The sequence below is a fragment of the Enhydra lutris genome, unplaced genomic scaffold (genome assembly GCF_002288905.1).
Source record: "Enhydra lutris kenyoni isolate GAN:26980312 unplaced genomic scaffold, ASM228890v2 scaffoldscaffold22, whole genome shotgun sequence".
Classification (NCBI taxonomy): Eukaryota; Metazoa; Chordata; class Mammalia; order Carnivora; family Mustelidae; genus Enhydra; species Enhydra lutris.
This window is the reverse complement of record NW_019154106.1, coordinates 888,874-904,166: the sequence shown is the minus strand read 5'-3', so window position 1 is coordinate 904,166 and position 15,293 is coordinate 888,874. Positions and strand designations below refer to the sequence as shown.

Sequence of the window (15,293 nt, the reverse complement as noted above, 5' to 3'; positions counted from 1 at the left end):
GGTGCTCCGGCAAACACGGGGACCGACGACACGGGGCGGGCTGGCCACTCGCGACAGCCCGGGGGCCGGGCCCGGAGGGCGGACGCAAGTGCGGCGTGCGGGCCCCCAGCCTCCGCAGGCAGGACGACGAACGAGCACGGCCGCGGAGGGTTGCCCTTCTGCGGGCGAGCGCGAAAGCGGGTTCTGCTCTGACCGGGCGCTGCCGGCGGCCCACACGGTTCTGAGACCCGGAGGCCGGAGCTGCAGCCTCTGAGCCCCGCAGCGGGCTTGGGCTCGGGCTCGGGCTCGGGCCTCCGAGCCTCAGGGCCTCCGGGCGGGAGCGGAGTGTGGAGGGTCCCGGAGGGTGGGGGGGCGCCTCCCGTCGTGGCCCGGGGGTGGGAGACCCGGGGGTATGGGTGGGGACGCCGCCCGTCAAGGCCCGGGCGGACCCCGGAAGGGAGGGGACCTAGGGGGTGGAGGGACGCCGGGGCCGTCCGTCCTGGCGGCGGAGGCGCTCGTGCTAAGACGGTCCGCGCCGCCGCCGCCCCGACGGCCGGACTGCAGCGCTCACACATGCGCGCGTGAGGGCTCCCGCACTCCCAGGATCTGGGGCAGCTGCAGGGCTACGCCGTCGCTTTGCCTCCGAGGTGGGGAACCCTGTGGTCGCCCGCCCTGCTCCGCAGCAGCAGCACCTCGAGGGGGTTGGGGGCGGGGAAGGGGGGCGGGCCCACACGGCCACGTGACCGGCTCGGGCCCGCCACTGCGGGCATGCGCACACGGCCAGCTCGGGAGGCATTTCGCGGGGCCGCAACCCGGGGAGAGCGACTGCGCAGGCGCATGCTGGGGCGCGCGTGCGGGGGGCGCGGGGGGGGGGGGGGGGCAGGGCGGACTTGGCGCCTGCGCAGTGAGCGACGCGGGAGGCGGGGCCAGCCGTCAGCTGACCAAGGCGGCGGCGGCTTCGTTAGGACCGGCAGTTGGCGTCGCAGGCTCCGGCGCCGAGGGTCGCGGACGTGTCCGCTCCCGGTGGGCGAGGCGGGGGCACCATGGCGACCACAGTCAGCACGCAGCGCGGGCCGGTGAGGTTGCGGGCGGGGGCGGGCGGGCGTGGGCTCCGGAGCGTCCGGGGAGGGCCTGGCGACGGGCTCCGGGCGGGGCGGCGGGGCCTGCGGCGGCCGAGGAAGCCCGGCACCCTGCGTGGCTCCCCGCACCGGGGAGGGTCCCGCGGTCCCCGGCGGGACTCACGTGGGGCAGCCGCAGCGTGCGTCTGTGGAGGACCCGATCCGCAGGCGGCCGCCCTGGCTCTCCGGGCGGAGTAGGGCCCGCGGCCCCCGTCGGGCCCCTCGTCCCGCCGTCAGCCTCTTCGTTTGCCGACGAGAGCGCGGGAGCCGGCAGCCGGCGGGCTCCTGCGTGGTCCCCGCACTGTGCCATTGCAGGGGCGCGGCTCGGGTGGCTCGGGGCCGGGGGCCTCCCGCAGCCCGGACCGCACCCAGGGCGTCGGAGACCGGAGGTCCGCGGTAGCAGCCGCTCAGGACGCGCCGCAGGGCGGGCGGGCGCGTGCGGTGCTCGCCGGAGGGGACGGCCTTTCTGAGGCTGAGGGGAAGCCCCCGGCGTCGTCGGGAGCCCCCCGGGCACGGGGCGGTGGGGAGCTCGAGGGGGAGCAGGCCCCGCTGCCCGCGGGACGTGGCTGTGGAAGGGCCCCGCGGCCCGTGCGGAGAGCTCTGGACTCGTCCGCGGCTTCCAGCGCTCGGGCTTGCGGCGAGTCCAGGCGATGTCCCCGGCGGTGCCTCCTGTTCGTGCGACTGGCTGACCCCGGAGCGAGGGAGCCCGCCCAGCCGCTCCTTACTTGGTCCTCCCACACCGCGCGCCGGGGGCCGCGGGGCTGCACCGGAGGCGGGTCCCGCGCGTAGACGCGCACGAAGCCGGGCACGGCGTCTGCTGGGAAGGGAGGCTGCACGGGGGACACTCCGCCCTGTGGCAGCGCAGAGCCCCAGGCTGGGGAGCCAGTGTCTGCGCCTGCGGTCGCGCTGCCCGTCTATCCGACGTGCGCCGCTCGTGCCCGTGCTGTGGCTTTACCTGTCCGCGTTGGTGCGCACGGTGGGTGCCCTCCATGACCTGCAGGTGCGCAGTAACGTCAGGGCTGGGCCGGAGCTGCTGGGGGCTCCGGGAAGGTGGCATCTGGGGCTGGGGTCTTGAGTGCCAGCGCAGGACACGTGATATGTTCCTCAGCCTGTTACGGGCTTGGTATTTGGGGCAGCGTGACACCGGGAGCACCGGGTGTGGTGCCCGCAGCCAGGGTTACTGTGCAGCGCGGGAGACACCCGGGAGCCGGGAGCTGTGCGTGCAGGGCTGTGGCTCTTTTTTTGTTTGGGTTTTTAAGATTTTATTTATTTGAGAGAGAGAGGAGCGTGTGAGCAGCGGAGCATCGAGGGGGAGGGACAAGCAGACTCTGCTGAGCGTGGAGTCCGACGTGGGGCTCGATGCCATGACCCCGGGATCGTGACCTGCGCTGGAACCAAGAGTCAGGTGCTCAACCGACGGAGCCACCCAGGTGCCCAGAGCTGTGGGTCTCGACTCCTGACTTAGATGTGGGGGTGGCCTGTCGGGGCTGTGGTCGAGGTGGGTAAGGTTCTTGGGGGGACCTGGCACCTAACCTGACACTTGGAGGAGGAGCCCAGCAGGCCCGTGGGGAGGGGCTGGGGGCCGTGAGGCGGGCGGGGGGGGGGGGCCTGTGCTAGTGCGAGCAGCAGGCCCGGCCGGGTGCTTTTTCAGATGAAAGGCCAGCAGCTGGACTGGGCGCTTGAGTTTCACCCGGTCTCTCCGGTGTTCGTCTCTAACAGAGCCCCCTGCCCGGCACCAGCCGCTTCAGCGCCCCCGCTCCCCCTGGGCCAAGTGGTCCTTGTGAGGACTGCGGCAGTTGTTCCAGTCTGGTGGGCCTTGTCCTTTAGCCGGGTGCCCCGACTGCACTGGGGGCCGGGTCCTGTGCGGGCAGAGGACAGGTGCTCGGCCATCCCAGCGGGTGGTGAGGGAGCACCGGGCAGCACTCAGGGGCTGGGTGGGGGCTGGGCGCTCTCTTGAGCGCGTGTGGCTGGGGATGGGGGGGCCATACCCCTGCGCATGGCACACAGGGCTCCACTGGGCTCCAGGGCGCCCATAGCCTGGACTCAGGTGCACGTGGGGCATCCTTTGTGTCCCACTCGCCACAGAGGAGTGACAGGCAGCGTCCTTGGGAGTGTGACAGAGGAGGGAGAGTCTGCCTGGCAGGGGATGGGGTGTTTCCTGCCTCCCTGCACAGAGAAGCCCGAGGGGCTGGCGGAGGTGGGCTGTGGTGGGCAGTGCCAGCTGCTCCCCTCGGTGGGGCTCAGGTGGTTCTTAGGCGTCTGTCCGTTGGGGCTGGTTCCTTCCCCGCGTCGCCGTGGGGCTGTGCCCAGGCCTGTCCTGTTGGCCTCGCTTTTCCCATGGCCGGTGTTCTTGCGGCGACCTCTGTGTTCTGCCGCAGCCCACAGCCTGTCAGAAGCGCCGGTCGGGCCCGGCCTTCCTCGTGGGAGCGCGGGGAGTTTGTGGGAGACAGGCTGCTTTAAACCTCGGTGGCGCCCGCCGGCTCGTGGGGACGGTGACCGAGGCTCCGTCGGAGGCAGCGAGAGCCTTTCCAGCCTCCCTCACAGACGCGTGGGGCGGCCCCCCGAACCCGGGCTGACCACGACCACCCGACCTCCTGCAGAGGTGCTGACGGGTGAGCGGGTTCAGGCCGAGCGCACCGCCCTCCTCCTCCTGATGCCTTTTCCCTCCCGCCCGAGCCAAGCTGGCCTGCGGGCGGCACGCGGCTGACCTGCGACTCCAGGCCCTCGTCAGCCTCGCGGACAGCGATCGCTTCTGCCGGGTGACGCGGTGACTGCGTCCTTGCGAGCCGGGAAACGTAAGCGGGTGGAGTTCCAGTAAGCCGTGAACATGGGTGTGACTTGCCGATGTCGTGGGGACTGCTGGGTCGGCGACTTCGGGCCGGCGCGGGGCGTGTCGGGTGTCTTGTGGCTGTTTGCGCTGACTGACCAGAGCGGTCTGCAGTGCCGGCCCCCAGTCCGCCGCCCGCTTGTCCTGAGACGTCGTGCAGGGAGGTCAGGACGCGCTCGGCTCCTGCCCGTCCGTTCCCAGGCCGCGGAGGCAGGACTCGGCTTTCCCTTCAGGCCTGCGCGTGGTGGTGAGCCCGTGGGCTCCTGCACGCACCCTGGCCGCGGGGGCCCCCCGCTTGCCCTGCCGGCGGCCCAGCCCTCCCCGCCACCGCAGAGCCGAGCCCCTCCCTCCGGCCTCGCGGAGCTGGGCGCGGGTGTGCCCGGGGTCGGCGCTGCCGTACCTCGCGTCCCATCTCCCGGGCCCTCTGGAAATGGCCATCCCCTGTGAGCCAGGTGACCGCAGCCTCTCCTTGCTCTGAGGCCACTGTCTGCACGTGGACCTCCTTCCAGCAGCTCCTCCTCCTCCTCTTTTCCTGTGTGTCCTCTCCCCCCGGGACCCTGGCTTTAGGTCTCCCGCGTGACAGTGACTCCCTGTCTCCTCCCAGCCTCCTTCCTGAGCAGCGGGGCCCTCCTTCCCGCGGACCCCACTGCAGTCTCCCCCAGTGTCAGGATGAGCCTGAGGGAGCCCCACCTTCTGAGCAGAGTGGGGCTCTCAGCCCGTGCCCCGCCCACACGCCTCTGCTGTCCCCAGGGCCCATCAGCTGTCACACCCTGCAGCACGCGCCCGGCTCTTCCGCCGCCCGGGCCCCTCCTGCAGGGCGTAGCGAGGATTCAGTCCCAGCCAGGCTGGGGGTCAGAGCCGCACCTTCATGGAGTCGCTTGGGAGATAGGACCCTGCTGAGCTGTGGCCTCAGTCTGGTGACACGTGTCCCCTTGCAGGGCCTTCAGCGCGACTGGCCCCTGGGATGCCGGGGAGGTTTGGGACTCCTGGCCCACCAGACACCGTCCTGCAGTGGGGGCGCCTCGTCTTGTGAGCTGGGACTTTACTGCCTGGCCCTTGGCCCCTCCACAGCTCAGGGCCCAAAGGGCTTCTCTTTGTCTCTGGTGTCACCCTTCTTTGTCCCTTTCAGCTGTGGTTCCAGTGTGAGTGATGTGGACCAAGGAGGCGTTTGTGTTGGGGTACGTCTTCGGACCACGGTGGGGGTTCTGGAGCCCTGAGTGCCAGTGTCCTCAGGGGTGATGCTGGCTCCAGAGGGTGGAGCAGGTTCTCAGACAAGCAGAGCCAGGGGACGGCCTCACAGCGGCTGGCGGCCTGCGCCGGGGCTGCTCCTCCTCGTGGCATCATCGTGCCTGTTGCCTTGGGTGTCGCGTGGCCGTCGACTTGGTGGGGGACACGGACACGGGAGCTCGCCTCGTGCCACTGTTGCCATGTTTGTCTCCGTGCCACAGGAGTTCACCCCGTCACCTTGTCAGGGGGCCAAAAAGAACATCCAGCAGGAGACTAAAAACTATTTTCGCATATCAAGCAAAAGTTAAAAGTTCATTAAAAATACTAAGAAAACTTTCCAGATGTTTTACTGGAAAAGTAACAGTTGAATGAATTTTTGAATTTGTGATTTTGTTGGTACAGTATTTATATAAATCGCTGATTTGTGTGTGTAATTTGACACATTATAATTTATAAATAAATGCATTCAAGGCTGTTCAACAAATATATACAAAACACTAATAGTTTTTCAGTTTTTTAAAAAGATTTTATTAATTTGACAGAGATCACAAGCAGGCAGAGAGGCAGGCAGAGAGAGGAGGAAGCAGGCTCCCCGCTGAGCAGAGAGCCCGATGCGGGGCTCGATCCCAGGACCCTGAGATCATGACCTGAGCCGAAGGCAGCGGCTTCAGCTGCTGAGCCCCCCAGGCGCCCCTCAGAAGCTTGCCGTGGCCGTGCGTAACTGAGGAGCGCTGTCTGTGCGCCGAGCCGAGTCGCTGTGCGGCGCGTGGGCCGACAGACGCTGCGGGGGGAGGAGAAACGGGGGAGCTGCTCCCCGTGGGGACAGTGATGACAGCCGGGCCCAGAGGGCCACCTGCCCCAGCCGGTGCGCGGCTGACGTCGCTTTGCAGTCCGTGTACCCCACTTGTAAGCGTGAGCCAGGTGACAGTTGACAGTGTCCCTCACGCGTCTCTGACCAGGATTCCTCGTTCTCTAGTCTTCGAGGCAGGATGAAGCGCGTGCTGCGCGTGACCGTTCGGGCCTTTCCTCCGTCATCATGGGGCAAAGTCGGTTTTGGGATTAGCCCTGAGCGTCTGCACGTGCGTGAGGCCGGCGCTCCCGACAACCTTCCCCGCTGGTCTCTCAAGCCGTCGGGCCTGTGTGGGCACCCGGGCTCGTCCACGGCGTGTGCTGCGTGGACGGACTCGTGCCGACTGCAGGTGTGGGCGTCCGCTCGCGTGGACGGACCTGTGTGGTGGCTCCCAGGGCAGCGGGGCCCCGCCCATATAACCAGGAGCTCAGTGTTTCGTAAGAAGCCAAGCGCCGTTTCCTTCCTTTTCAGTGAGGTTGACGTTTTCTCCTGACCTCGCACGTTCGAGGTACAGTGCGGCTGTGAGAGTGCGAGAGCTCCTGCGTCTCTGCACCCTGTGGGAGGTCCCCACTGGTGACGTCAGCAGGGCACGACCGATGTCAGCAGAGACCGGCTTTGCTGTGCGACCGCTCGCTCTGGGCTTTACTTGGACGCCATGGACCCTTAGCGGCCTGCTCTCTGGGCCGTCTCAGGCATGCCTTGTTTGGGAGACCTGGACTGTCGGAGGACTGCTGGTCAGGGACGTCGTAGCCTGCCCCTCAGGCAGGAAGAAGCCCCCAGGGCGGGGGGTCCTCCTCGCGGCTTTTCCGGAAGCTGGTGTCCCCCATCCTGTCAGTGCTGGCGTTGGCGGGCGGCTCAACGTCTGTCCCTTCCCGTGTTTTGTTTGCGCTGTTAGTTTATGTCATAAAAATTCTCATTTCACAGTTATGGTTTCAAAGTTGAAAAGTGGTTGAGAAAGAACATTAGATGTTTGATTTTTTTTTTCTTTTTTTTAAGGTTTACTTATTTGAAAGTGAGCGAGCAAACACGAGCACAGCGGGCCAGGCAGAGGGAAGGAGGGAGAGTCCCAAGCAGATTCCACACTGAGCAAGGAGCCCATCGTGGGGCTCGATCCCAGGACCCTGAGATCAGGACCTGAGACAAAATCAGGAGTCAGAGGCTCAGCCGGCGGCACCCCCGGGCGCCCCGATCTCTGTCCTGTAGTACGGTTTTACCCGCCCCTTCTAAAGGGCATGTTCTCCTTGAAGAAAACCCAGATGAGTACAGCAGAGAGGGAGCGTCGTTCTGCAAGTCCCGGTCTGGGGATGGGATGACGGGAAGTAGCAGTAGAACGATCCCGGGCCTGAGCACACCCTGTCACCGCTGTCGCTGCCGACACCTGCGTGGCCGTCCCTGGTGTGCCCCCCGAAGGCACGGCGTGTCCCCACAGGACCCTCGGAGCTGCATTGTGTGGTGCGGAGGGAGCGGTTACTTGTCAGAATAACAGAATTCGGTCTGTGTGCACTGATGTTTTGCGTTTGGTTAGCCTGAGTCCCTGTGCGCCAGGTCGCCCTCACGGGAGTGGGCAGAGCTCATGCGGCCGCTGCAGGCGGAGGCTGGGAGGCCCGTGGCCAGTTGGCAAGGCAGCATCTGGCCCTGTGGCCTCTGGGAAGAGCTCTGGCTGGGAGTGTGGTTCGCATGTAGGCGCATTTACCCATCGTGACCATGGGCGTCGGCCGGACAGCCGCCGGGCCAGCCACAGCACCTCAGCCGTGCGGGAGGGCATGCGGCCTCCTTTCCAGGGCGAGCCCTGGGCCCTGCTGGTGAGCCGAGCGGCACGCTGGGGGAAGGGCACCTGCGAGGCCCCTTGGGAGCCAGTGCCGTCCTCACCTGGCAACCCTGGGCCTCCAGGGCCCCACTGCTTTTCCCTTGTGTTTGTGATGAGTACATGAGCCCCGGGGTTGCCCACTCTAGACGCAGAGATGGTGCGAGGGGCCCTCCTCCCCGGGCGCCTGAGACGGCCCGGCGTGGGGTGCGGCCAGGAGAAGGGGGCGCTTGCTTCGCAGAGAGAAGCATTTGGAGCACCAGGCTGCCGGGTGCTGAGCCTGGGGCCTTGGGGAACCCGAGACGGGCGTCTGGGAGTGGCTGTCCTTCAGTTTCAACACTAGGCCCGTGAGGGGACACAAAGGACAGGGACCTAGACCTTTCTGGGGACGTTTGAAGTGAAACAGCAGAGAAATGCTTTCCCATTGGTGCTTGTGACCTCAGCGGGTGCGGAACCTTCTGGAATCCTGCTGGACCCAGTCATCTGGCACCTCAGCAGCGCAGGCCTTAGGGTGTTTGGTGCGTGCCCGTGCGGTCCCTAGTGGCCACCGTCGGTAATGCAGTTCGCCACAACTCGCTGTGGCGCCGGGGCCTTTCCTGGAAATAACACTCCTTCGAGGCTCTCCTGGATCCTGGTGACGTCCCCATGGGGCGGCCGAGGAGGACCCGGGCCCCCTGCGCTGTGGTCTGCTGCCCCCTCCCGCGGGGCTCTGTGGCCAGCAGCTGTGCCCACTGTGTTTCCCTGGGCCGTCTGTCCTTCTGCCCGGAGCCTCCAGACCCTGAGCCTGCCTTGCCTGGGAAGAGTGACATGCAGGCCGCCGTGCATCGAACACCCCACGGGGCCTCGCTCTGCTTGTCTCCGCAGGGGAAGCCCCGTCCACGGCAGCCACCACGTGTGGCAGCCGGCTCCCCCGGTAGTCGCTGCCTCTTCCTGGAACACTGGCTCCTGGGAACCCTTGGGGCCTCTGCGCAGTCCACCGTCTGGCGCGTCCCGGCCCCTCTTCTCCGAGGCAAGGCAGCCTCGTGCACAAAGGGATCAGCAGGCGGCAAAAAGGGGGCGGGTGTTTGCGGCTTTGTGGGGTCTCTGGGCCGTTGCTGGTTTGAGCTGTGGGTTTCTGTACAACTAGAAATCCAAGCTCCCAGTTTTGTCTCACTGCTTGTTTTCAGCCGGAACCTCGCAGCTCGCAGGCGTAGCTCATCCCAGTGGCTGCAGAGCAAGCCGACGGCGGACACGTGGGTTAGGGTGTGTGACCCCCGACCATGGCCCCCGCCGAGGCCCGGTGTGCGTCTCCGTCCACGGAGGGCTCCTTGCCGGAGGGCAGGGTGCTGGTTCGAGGTGCTCGGGCTGGAGACCCCGTGGGCCCCCGGCTCTGGCGATGACGTGGCTGCTCCCCCCCACTAACGGTGTGCTCTCCCCGAAGGTGTACGTCGGCGAGCTGCCGCGGGACTTCCTCCGCATCACGCCCACGGCCGCACAGCAGCAGGTGCAACTGGATGCACAGGCAGCCCAGCAGCTACAGTACGGAGGGGCGGCGGGCACGGTGGGCCGCCTCAGCGTCACCGTGGTGCAGGTGCGCGCCGGGGCTCCCCAGGGCGGCTGTACCGCACCTGCCGTGGGGACAGGTGGCTTTTCTGCTTCGTTCTTCTGGAAGCGCATCTGATAAAGGATGCGGATGACTCCCCGGGCTAATACCAGCAGTAGCAGGATCACCAGGGAGGGGTGCGGATGGGCGTGTGCCGCGTGCCAGCCGTGCTCCTGCCACTCATGCCTTTCCCGCCCCCCACGGTGCTGGTGAGGTCGGGGCATGGACCCCCAGGAGAGCCAAAGGCATGGTCAGGGCCTAAAGTGGTTTTGGTGTCCGTGGCTTTCTGTGAAACCAGGGAGAAAGGGGAGTCACTGGGAGGCAGGCAGAGTCACAGCCAGGCCTCACAAATACCGTGGGTCTTACGGGAACTGTGTCCCAGACACCTGGCCACACTCTCGGGGTGACGGGGTCACCGCAGATCCTCAGGTGTTTCTGAAAGTCTGCCCCCTCGTGCACCTGCACGAGCAGCAGGTCTGCGCCCGGCTCGCTGTCCCCCCAGCCCTGTGTAGCTGCTGGGCGTCTCAGCATGGCCCGTGGCTTCCCGCATCCTCCGTGATAAGCCTTTGTCCCAGGTCTGTGGGGCCCCACTGTGCTTCTGGGCCGCCCCACCGGCCGCTTTTCTGGTGGTTCCTGTCCATGGAGCGCCCCGCCTCTCCCCTCCCTGTCCCCGCGCCCGGTCTCCACCCAGCTGCAGCTGGAAGCGTCCATGGCACGGCCTACGGGGCCTCCACGGGTGCCCGGCAGGTGTGTCGTTGGACAGCTGCGCGCGGGATGTGGGTGCTGTGCGGCTCAGCACAGGGTCGGTTGGTTTGGGCTCGTTGGGGTTTGAGCTGATGTCCCCATGACGGCCGACGGCACGGAGCCAGCGCGTTCCCCCGCAGGTCTTCGCCAGCATCCCACTGGGCTGTGTTCTTGGCACTGAGGTTTGAGAGGCTCCTCTGTCCTGGGCATGGCGCTCCATCCCACGTGTGTCTGCTCGTGCCCCTCTCGGCAGACAGGTCCGGGCCTGAAGGGTCAGTGTCGGTGGGCAGCAGCCGCTGTGCTCCTCTCCCGGGCCGTGGTGTGCTGGAGTGGTGAGATCCGCTCGGAAGGCTGTTTGCGGACAGAGACCCGGGCAGCCAAAGCCTTCGCTCTTCGTCAGTCCCCGCACTTTCTTCCTGCAAAGGCAGCCTGTCCGGCTGAGGGTCAGGCTCCTCAGGGCCCCTAGCCCATGGCGGTGGACACAACAGAACAGGGAGCCTGGCAACAGCTGGCCCGTGGCCTGAAGTTGCGGCCCCGCTGCTCCAGGCTGGCTCTTGGCTCTGGCCCAGGACAGCCTGCCCGTCACCCTACCCTGCAGCCTCTTCTGAGGGGACGTTGGAGAAGGAGCTGCCCCGTGTGGCGCCATGGCTCCCTTGACCTGAGCAGGGACCGGGCACCCAGAGCCCAGGAACGCAGTGGCGGCCATATCCTGGTCCCCAGGGAACGCCAGGGTTGGTGACTCGGAGCGGGTGGACAGCGTGGGTGAGCACGTGTCCTCCACTCCGACGCCGGCCGCCCCTTCAGTCACATTGGTGTGTTTCAGGCCAAGCTGGCGAAGAATTACGGCATGACCCGCATGGACCCGTACTGCCGCCTGCGCCTGGGCTATGCCGTGTACGAGACGCCCACCGCCCACAACGGCGCCAAGAACCCCCGCTGGAATAAGGTTATCCAGTGCACGGTGCCCCCGGGTGTGGACTCCTTCTACCTAGAGATCTTCGACGAGGTGAGAGGGCCGGCCGCCCGTCGCGGGCCCGGGGGTGTGGGCCGCCCAGGAGCTGCAGGCCCGCCCAGACACAGGGCCGTCAGTTGCTTTGTGACGGGCGTCCTGGTGTCCCCAGCAGCAGCGCACAGCACACGGCCCCGCACAGGTCTGTTGACCGGTTACGTGCAGAAACGGCGTCCCAGGGCTGGGGACCCGGCACTCTGAGGAGACAGTGTTGGCCGCACCCCCTTCTGTAAGCCCCAGACACGTCCCCAAGCCAAAAGCACACGGAGGCCAGCTCTTGTGATCAGGTTGGGTATAAAGTGGCTTAGACACCCCCACGCCGGGTGGAATGGGGTTCTTGTGCACATTGCCAGCCCCCCAGGCGTCCCTGGGAGGGTCAGAGGGATGCCGTGGGGCTCGTCCTGAGCCTGGTCCTCTGGGCATGTGCATGGGGCCGCCCAGCCCGCTGTGGCCAGCCAGGGAGCCCCAGGGGCTTGGTTGGCAGGGGGAGAGGTCGGAGGGCTGGGGGTTGGGCAGCAGGGCCTGAGGTGGACCCCCCACCCAGTATGGTGCCCTCTGCTCTCTCTTTTGCCTTCTAGGTTCCTCTCTCCTACTTCTCTCCTTTTGCTTAGCACAGGGGGATAGGAGGGAGGGTCTGCTTATTAGCAGGGAGAGGGTCTTCTTTCCTCTCTCTCTGCCCACTAGGCTTTGGACCTGCAGGGGATCCTGAGGGGGCAGGCAGAGGCCAGACTGCACCTGTCCAGATGCTGACGGAGGCCCTCATGGCTTTGTGGGGCTGAGGCTAGGGGTCCTGTGTGTGTTGTGGGCAGGACCAGGTCTTGGGGTGGGGGTTGGGGGTGACTTTTGGAGGAGGTGGGCCCCCAGGGGCAGGGTGAGGGGTGGGGCTGTGGGTGGGGCTCAGGGGCTATGAGGGCACCTGGAGAGTGGGCGGCAGGGGCGGGGCCTCGGGATGGCAGCAGCACCTGTGCCCCCCATCTCCCTCAGCGGGCCTTCTCCATGGACGACCGCATTGCCTGGACGCATGTCACCATTCCCGAGTCCCTGAAGCAGGGCAAGGTGGAGGACGAGTGGTACAGCCTGAGCGGCCGGCAGGGTGACGACAAGGAGGGCATGATCAACCTGGTCATGTCCTACACGGTGAGGGCAGGGCAGGAAGGCGGGCGGAGGGGCAGCTTCAGCTCAGTGGGGCTGTTTGCTCCCGAGGGACTGGAACCGTGGTGCATTCTGGTGGGGGGAGCAGCATGGCGTGGTGGCCTGTCCCTCGGGGTATGCCCCCCCACCCATGGCCAGAGAGGGCCCACCATGTGGTCTGGGGTCGGGGTGGGGAGGGTCTCAGGACCACATGGGGTTTGAGGGAACAGCTGCTGGCCCTCTGGTTCTCGGGTCCCCTGGCTCATGCCGGGTCCAGTCTGCAGCCCACTGCTCTCGGGGAGGGTGGGGTTCTGGTACCTTTGTGTCCCCAAGGCGGTGGTGGTGTCCCTGCTATTGTACACCTGCTGGACGAGGATCCCTGCAGGTGTCCCAGCCCAGCAGACCTTGGTTCCCCTCTTTACTCCTGGGCTGTTTGAAGGCGGGTGCTAGCATTCGTGTCATTTTACTCCTAGACGTTTCATGACACAACTGACGTTTTCATGTGAACGCACAACCCTGACCGCGTCCACTGAGGGGTGGCGTGCTAGAGGCAGTCGGGAAGCGTTACCCCTGTAGGGCCTGAAAGTACTTGTTTGCTTCTGGGGACCACGTTCCCTTCTGATGTGTCCGTCGGCCACAGCCCCGTAGCCAAGGCACTCGCCCCGGCCTTCCACCAGGGTGTGTCCGTTTCCCTGTGTGCTGTGTTCTCCTGTGACCCCGTGATCGTCTTCTGTGTGTTCCAGTCACTGCCAGCCACCGTGATGATGCCGCCTCAGCCCGTGGTCCTGATGCCCACCGTGTACCAGCAAGGCGTCGGCTACGTGCCCATCACAGGTGTGTGCCCTTCCCCTCCCCAGCGAGGTCCTCGGGGACTCAGCACAGTGCGCAGGCTAAGTCCATTCTGCGTCACGGGATCCTTCCAAACATGAGGGTTTGGTTTTAGGCATGAGTTATTTTTACATTTCTAGGATACAGAGTATTTTACCCCCAAACTGTCGGCAAGTTGAACTTTTATGGAAGTTTAGAAACGTAGTCTCTGGACGCATTAGCGTAGTTATCGTCACGGAAGATCCTGCCCTGTGAGGTGAAGTGAGCTGGTGCCCTAATGTCCCCGCTCTGTCGTGCTTGTCCATCTCTGTAAAGTAGCAGTTTGTGACGGCAGTGGGGTTGCTTTCGTGTCTTTCAATTTCCGAATGTTACCGTCAGCCCTCAGTTTACTTCTGTCCTGGCCTCGATGGTGACTGGGCTCAACCAGCTTCCGCCGCGAGCAGCCAGGAAACGGGCAGAACGGCTGAGGCAGAGCTGTGTGCGGGCGTCCACAGACAGGCTCTGCGGGACCGTGAGCGCCGAGGGCAGGGAGACAGAGGAGCCCAGGTCTCCGCAGTCTCTGCCCGAGGTGGTGTGGTGGTCCCACTGTGCCAGAGGGGCCGGGCTGGGGCGGCACACTGTGGGGCACGGGGGCTGTGCCGCCCAGGGCTGGGGTGGCGTGGGATGCCCTGCCGTTTCCACTGAGCCAGACGAGAGAGGCCTCGTCATTATGCACTTGTGGCCGGTGCAGGACCAGGGTGTCACCTTGGGCTGACCTTCACCTGGAGCCTAGACGTGCCCCACAAGGAAGTGGGCGAGGAGGCTGCCTCTATCCAGGGTGCCCACACAGGTTCGGGACTTGCATGGGACAGCCGTGGACTCCGATCTGCACGGGGGCCGTCCCACAGACACGGGGGAAAGGGTGAGCCCTGGTCATGACAGAGCCAGCCAGTAGGAAGCGGCCTTGGTGGCCCAGGAGTTCCGGAGCAGCCTGGGCAGGTTCACAGAACAGAAGGATGTCGCGCTGAGCGGGAGACGGGAGTCTCGGCAGGGACGCGGCAGCTCAGGAAGCCAAGGGCACGTCGTCAGCCTGGGAAGCCCCCTGAGTGGGAGAGCACTCGCTCATCTGTGAGCTGGCCTGTGGCTAGGCACCTCCCCCGCCTCGGGGGGCTCTGTGAGGTCAGTGGAGGACCTTCCTGTGGGCTCTCCTGGGGCCTTCCCTGCCCCTTCCCTGCAGCAGTTGCAGGGTCTGGGTGAGATTGGGGTTTCACTGCCCGCCCTTGGAGGTTTGAGGAGGAACAGGCGTCCGATGGGCCGAGGGGTGCATGCCCTGGGCGTCTTAAAACAGCAGGAAGGTCTGCCCTGACTTCTGGAGGCCAAAGTCCAGAATCAGGGTGTGGGCGGGCAGCAGGCCCTAGGGGCGCAGGCGGGAAGGCCGGACCCTCCCTGACCCTCCCAGACCCTTCTTGCTGCAGCGCGGCTCAGCCCCGTGGCCCCACGGTCACGAGGGCCCCTCCTGGGGATCTGTGCCTGTGCCCCAGGCACCCCTTTCATCAGGACACGGCCCCAGATGGCCTGGCTCTCCCCCAGTTTCCAGGTGAGGTGCCGCCAGACGTCTTTCTAGGGGCACCCTAGCCACAGTGTCCACAGTGTCCTGCTCCGGGACCCATGTGGGTAACCAGAAGTCCACTGTGTCAGGACACGCATTTTTCTGGTTCCTTAGCGTGCTGTGTAAATGCCTTTAGAGTTTGTCCTAAAACATATATTCTGGAAAAGGAGAGTTCTGCATAAATGGGGACTTGGAAGTTCTCGTCAGTGCACACTTGTGAGCTATGGGATAGTCAGCTACTCGCAGGAGGTGACCAAGGAGAAGGAGGAGTTTTCTGCCTGGACCCCAAGGCCAAGCCACCCACCGGCTCCAGTGTGTTTCCTACAAACAGGGACTTGCGCTCGCCGCCGTGTTTTCGTGAGGCTTGTGCTGCAGAGTGACTTCCACTGTGAATAACTTACATCCCACGTCCCCAGCCTTGTTGAGATGCGTGCGCGCGTGCACGTGTGTGCGTGATGAGCGATGTGTGCGTCCACGTGTGACCCGCAGTGTGGGGGTGTGTGCGTCCACGTGTGACCCGCAGTGTGGGGGGGTGTGCGCGTGTGACCCGCAGTGTGGGGGTGTGTGCGCGTGTGACCCGCAGTGTGGGGGGGTGTGCGCGTGTGA

The 15,293-nt window shown here is 65.7% G+C and overlaps 1 protein-coding gene across 5 annotated transcripts in view; it reads left to right on the top strand.

Moving 5' to 3' along the window:
• The first annotated feature begins 921 nt into the window (after window positions 1–921).
• LOC111149488 (toll interacting protein) overlaps window positions 922–15,293 on the top strand; it is a 17,761-nt gene continuing 3,389 nt past the window's right edge. Inside the window, exons 1-5 of one of the 5 annotated variants that reach the window (XM_022506584.1) lie at window positions 922–1,055; window positions 9,226–9,375; window positions 10,955–11,137; window positions 12,125–12,277; window positions 13,015–13,105. In XM_022506584.1, coding sequence (XP_022362292.1) covers window positions 1,023–1,055; window positions 9,226–9,375; window positions 10,955–11,137; window positions 12,125–12,277; window positions 13,015–13,105 — 610 coding nt within the window. In that variant the 5' untranslated portion in view covers window positions 922–1,022. Of the gene's footprint in view, window positions 1,056–7,124; window positions 11,138–12,124; window positions 12,278–13,014; window positions 13,106–15,293 lie in introns of those variants that run through there. The other 4 variants (XM_022506585.1, XM_022506586.1, XM_022506582.1 and 1 more) reach the window with 4 other exon arrangements.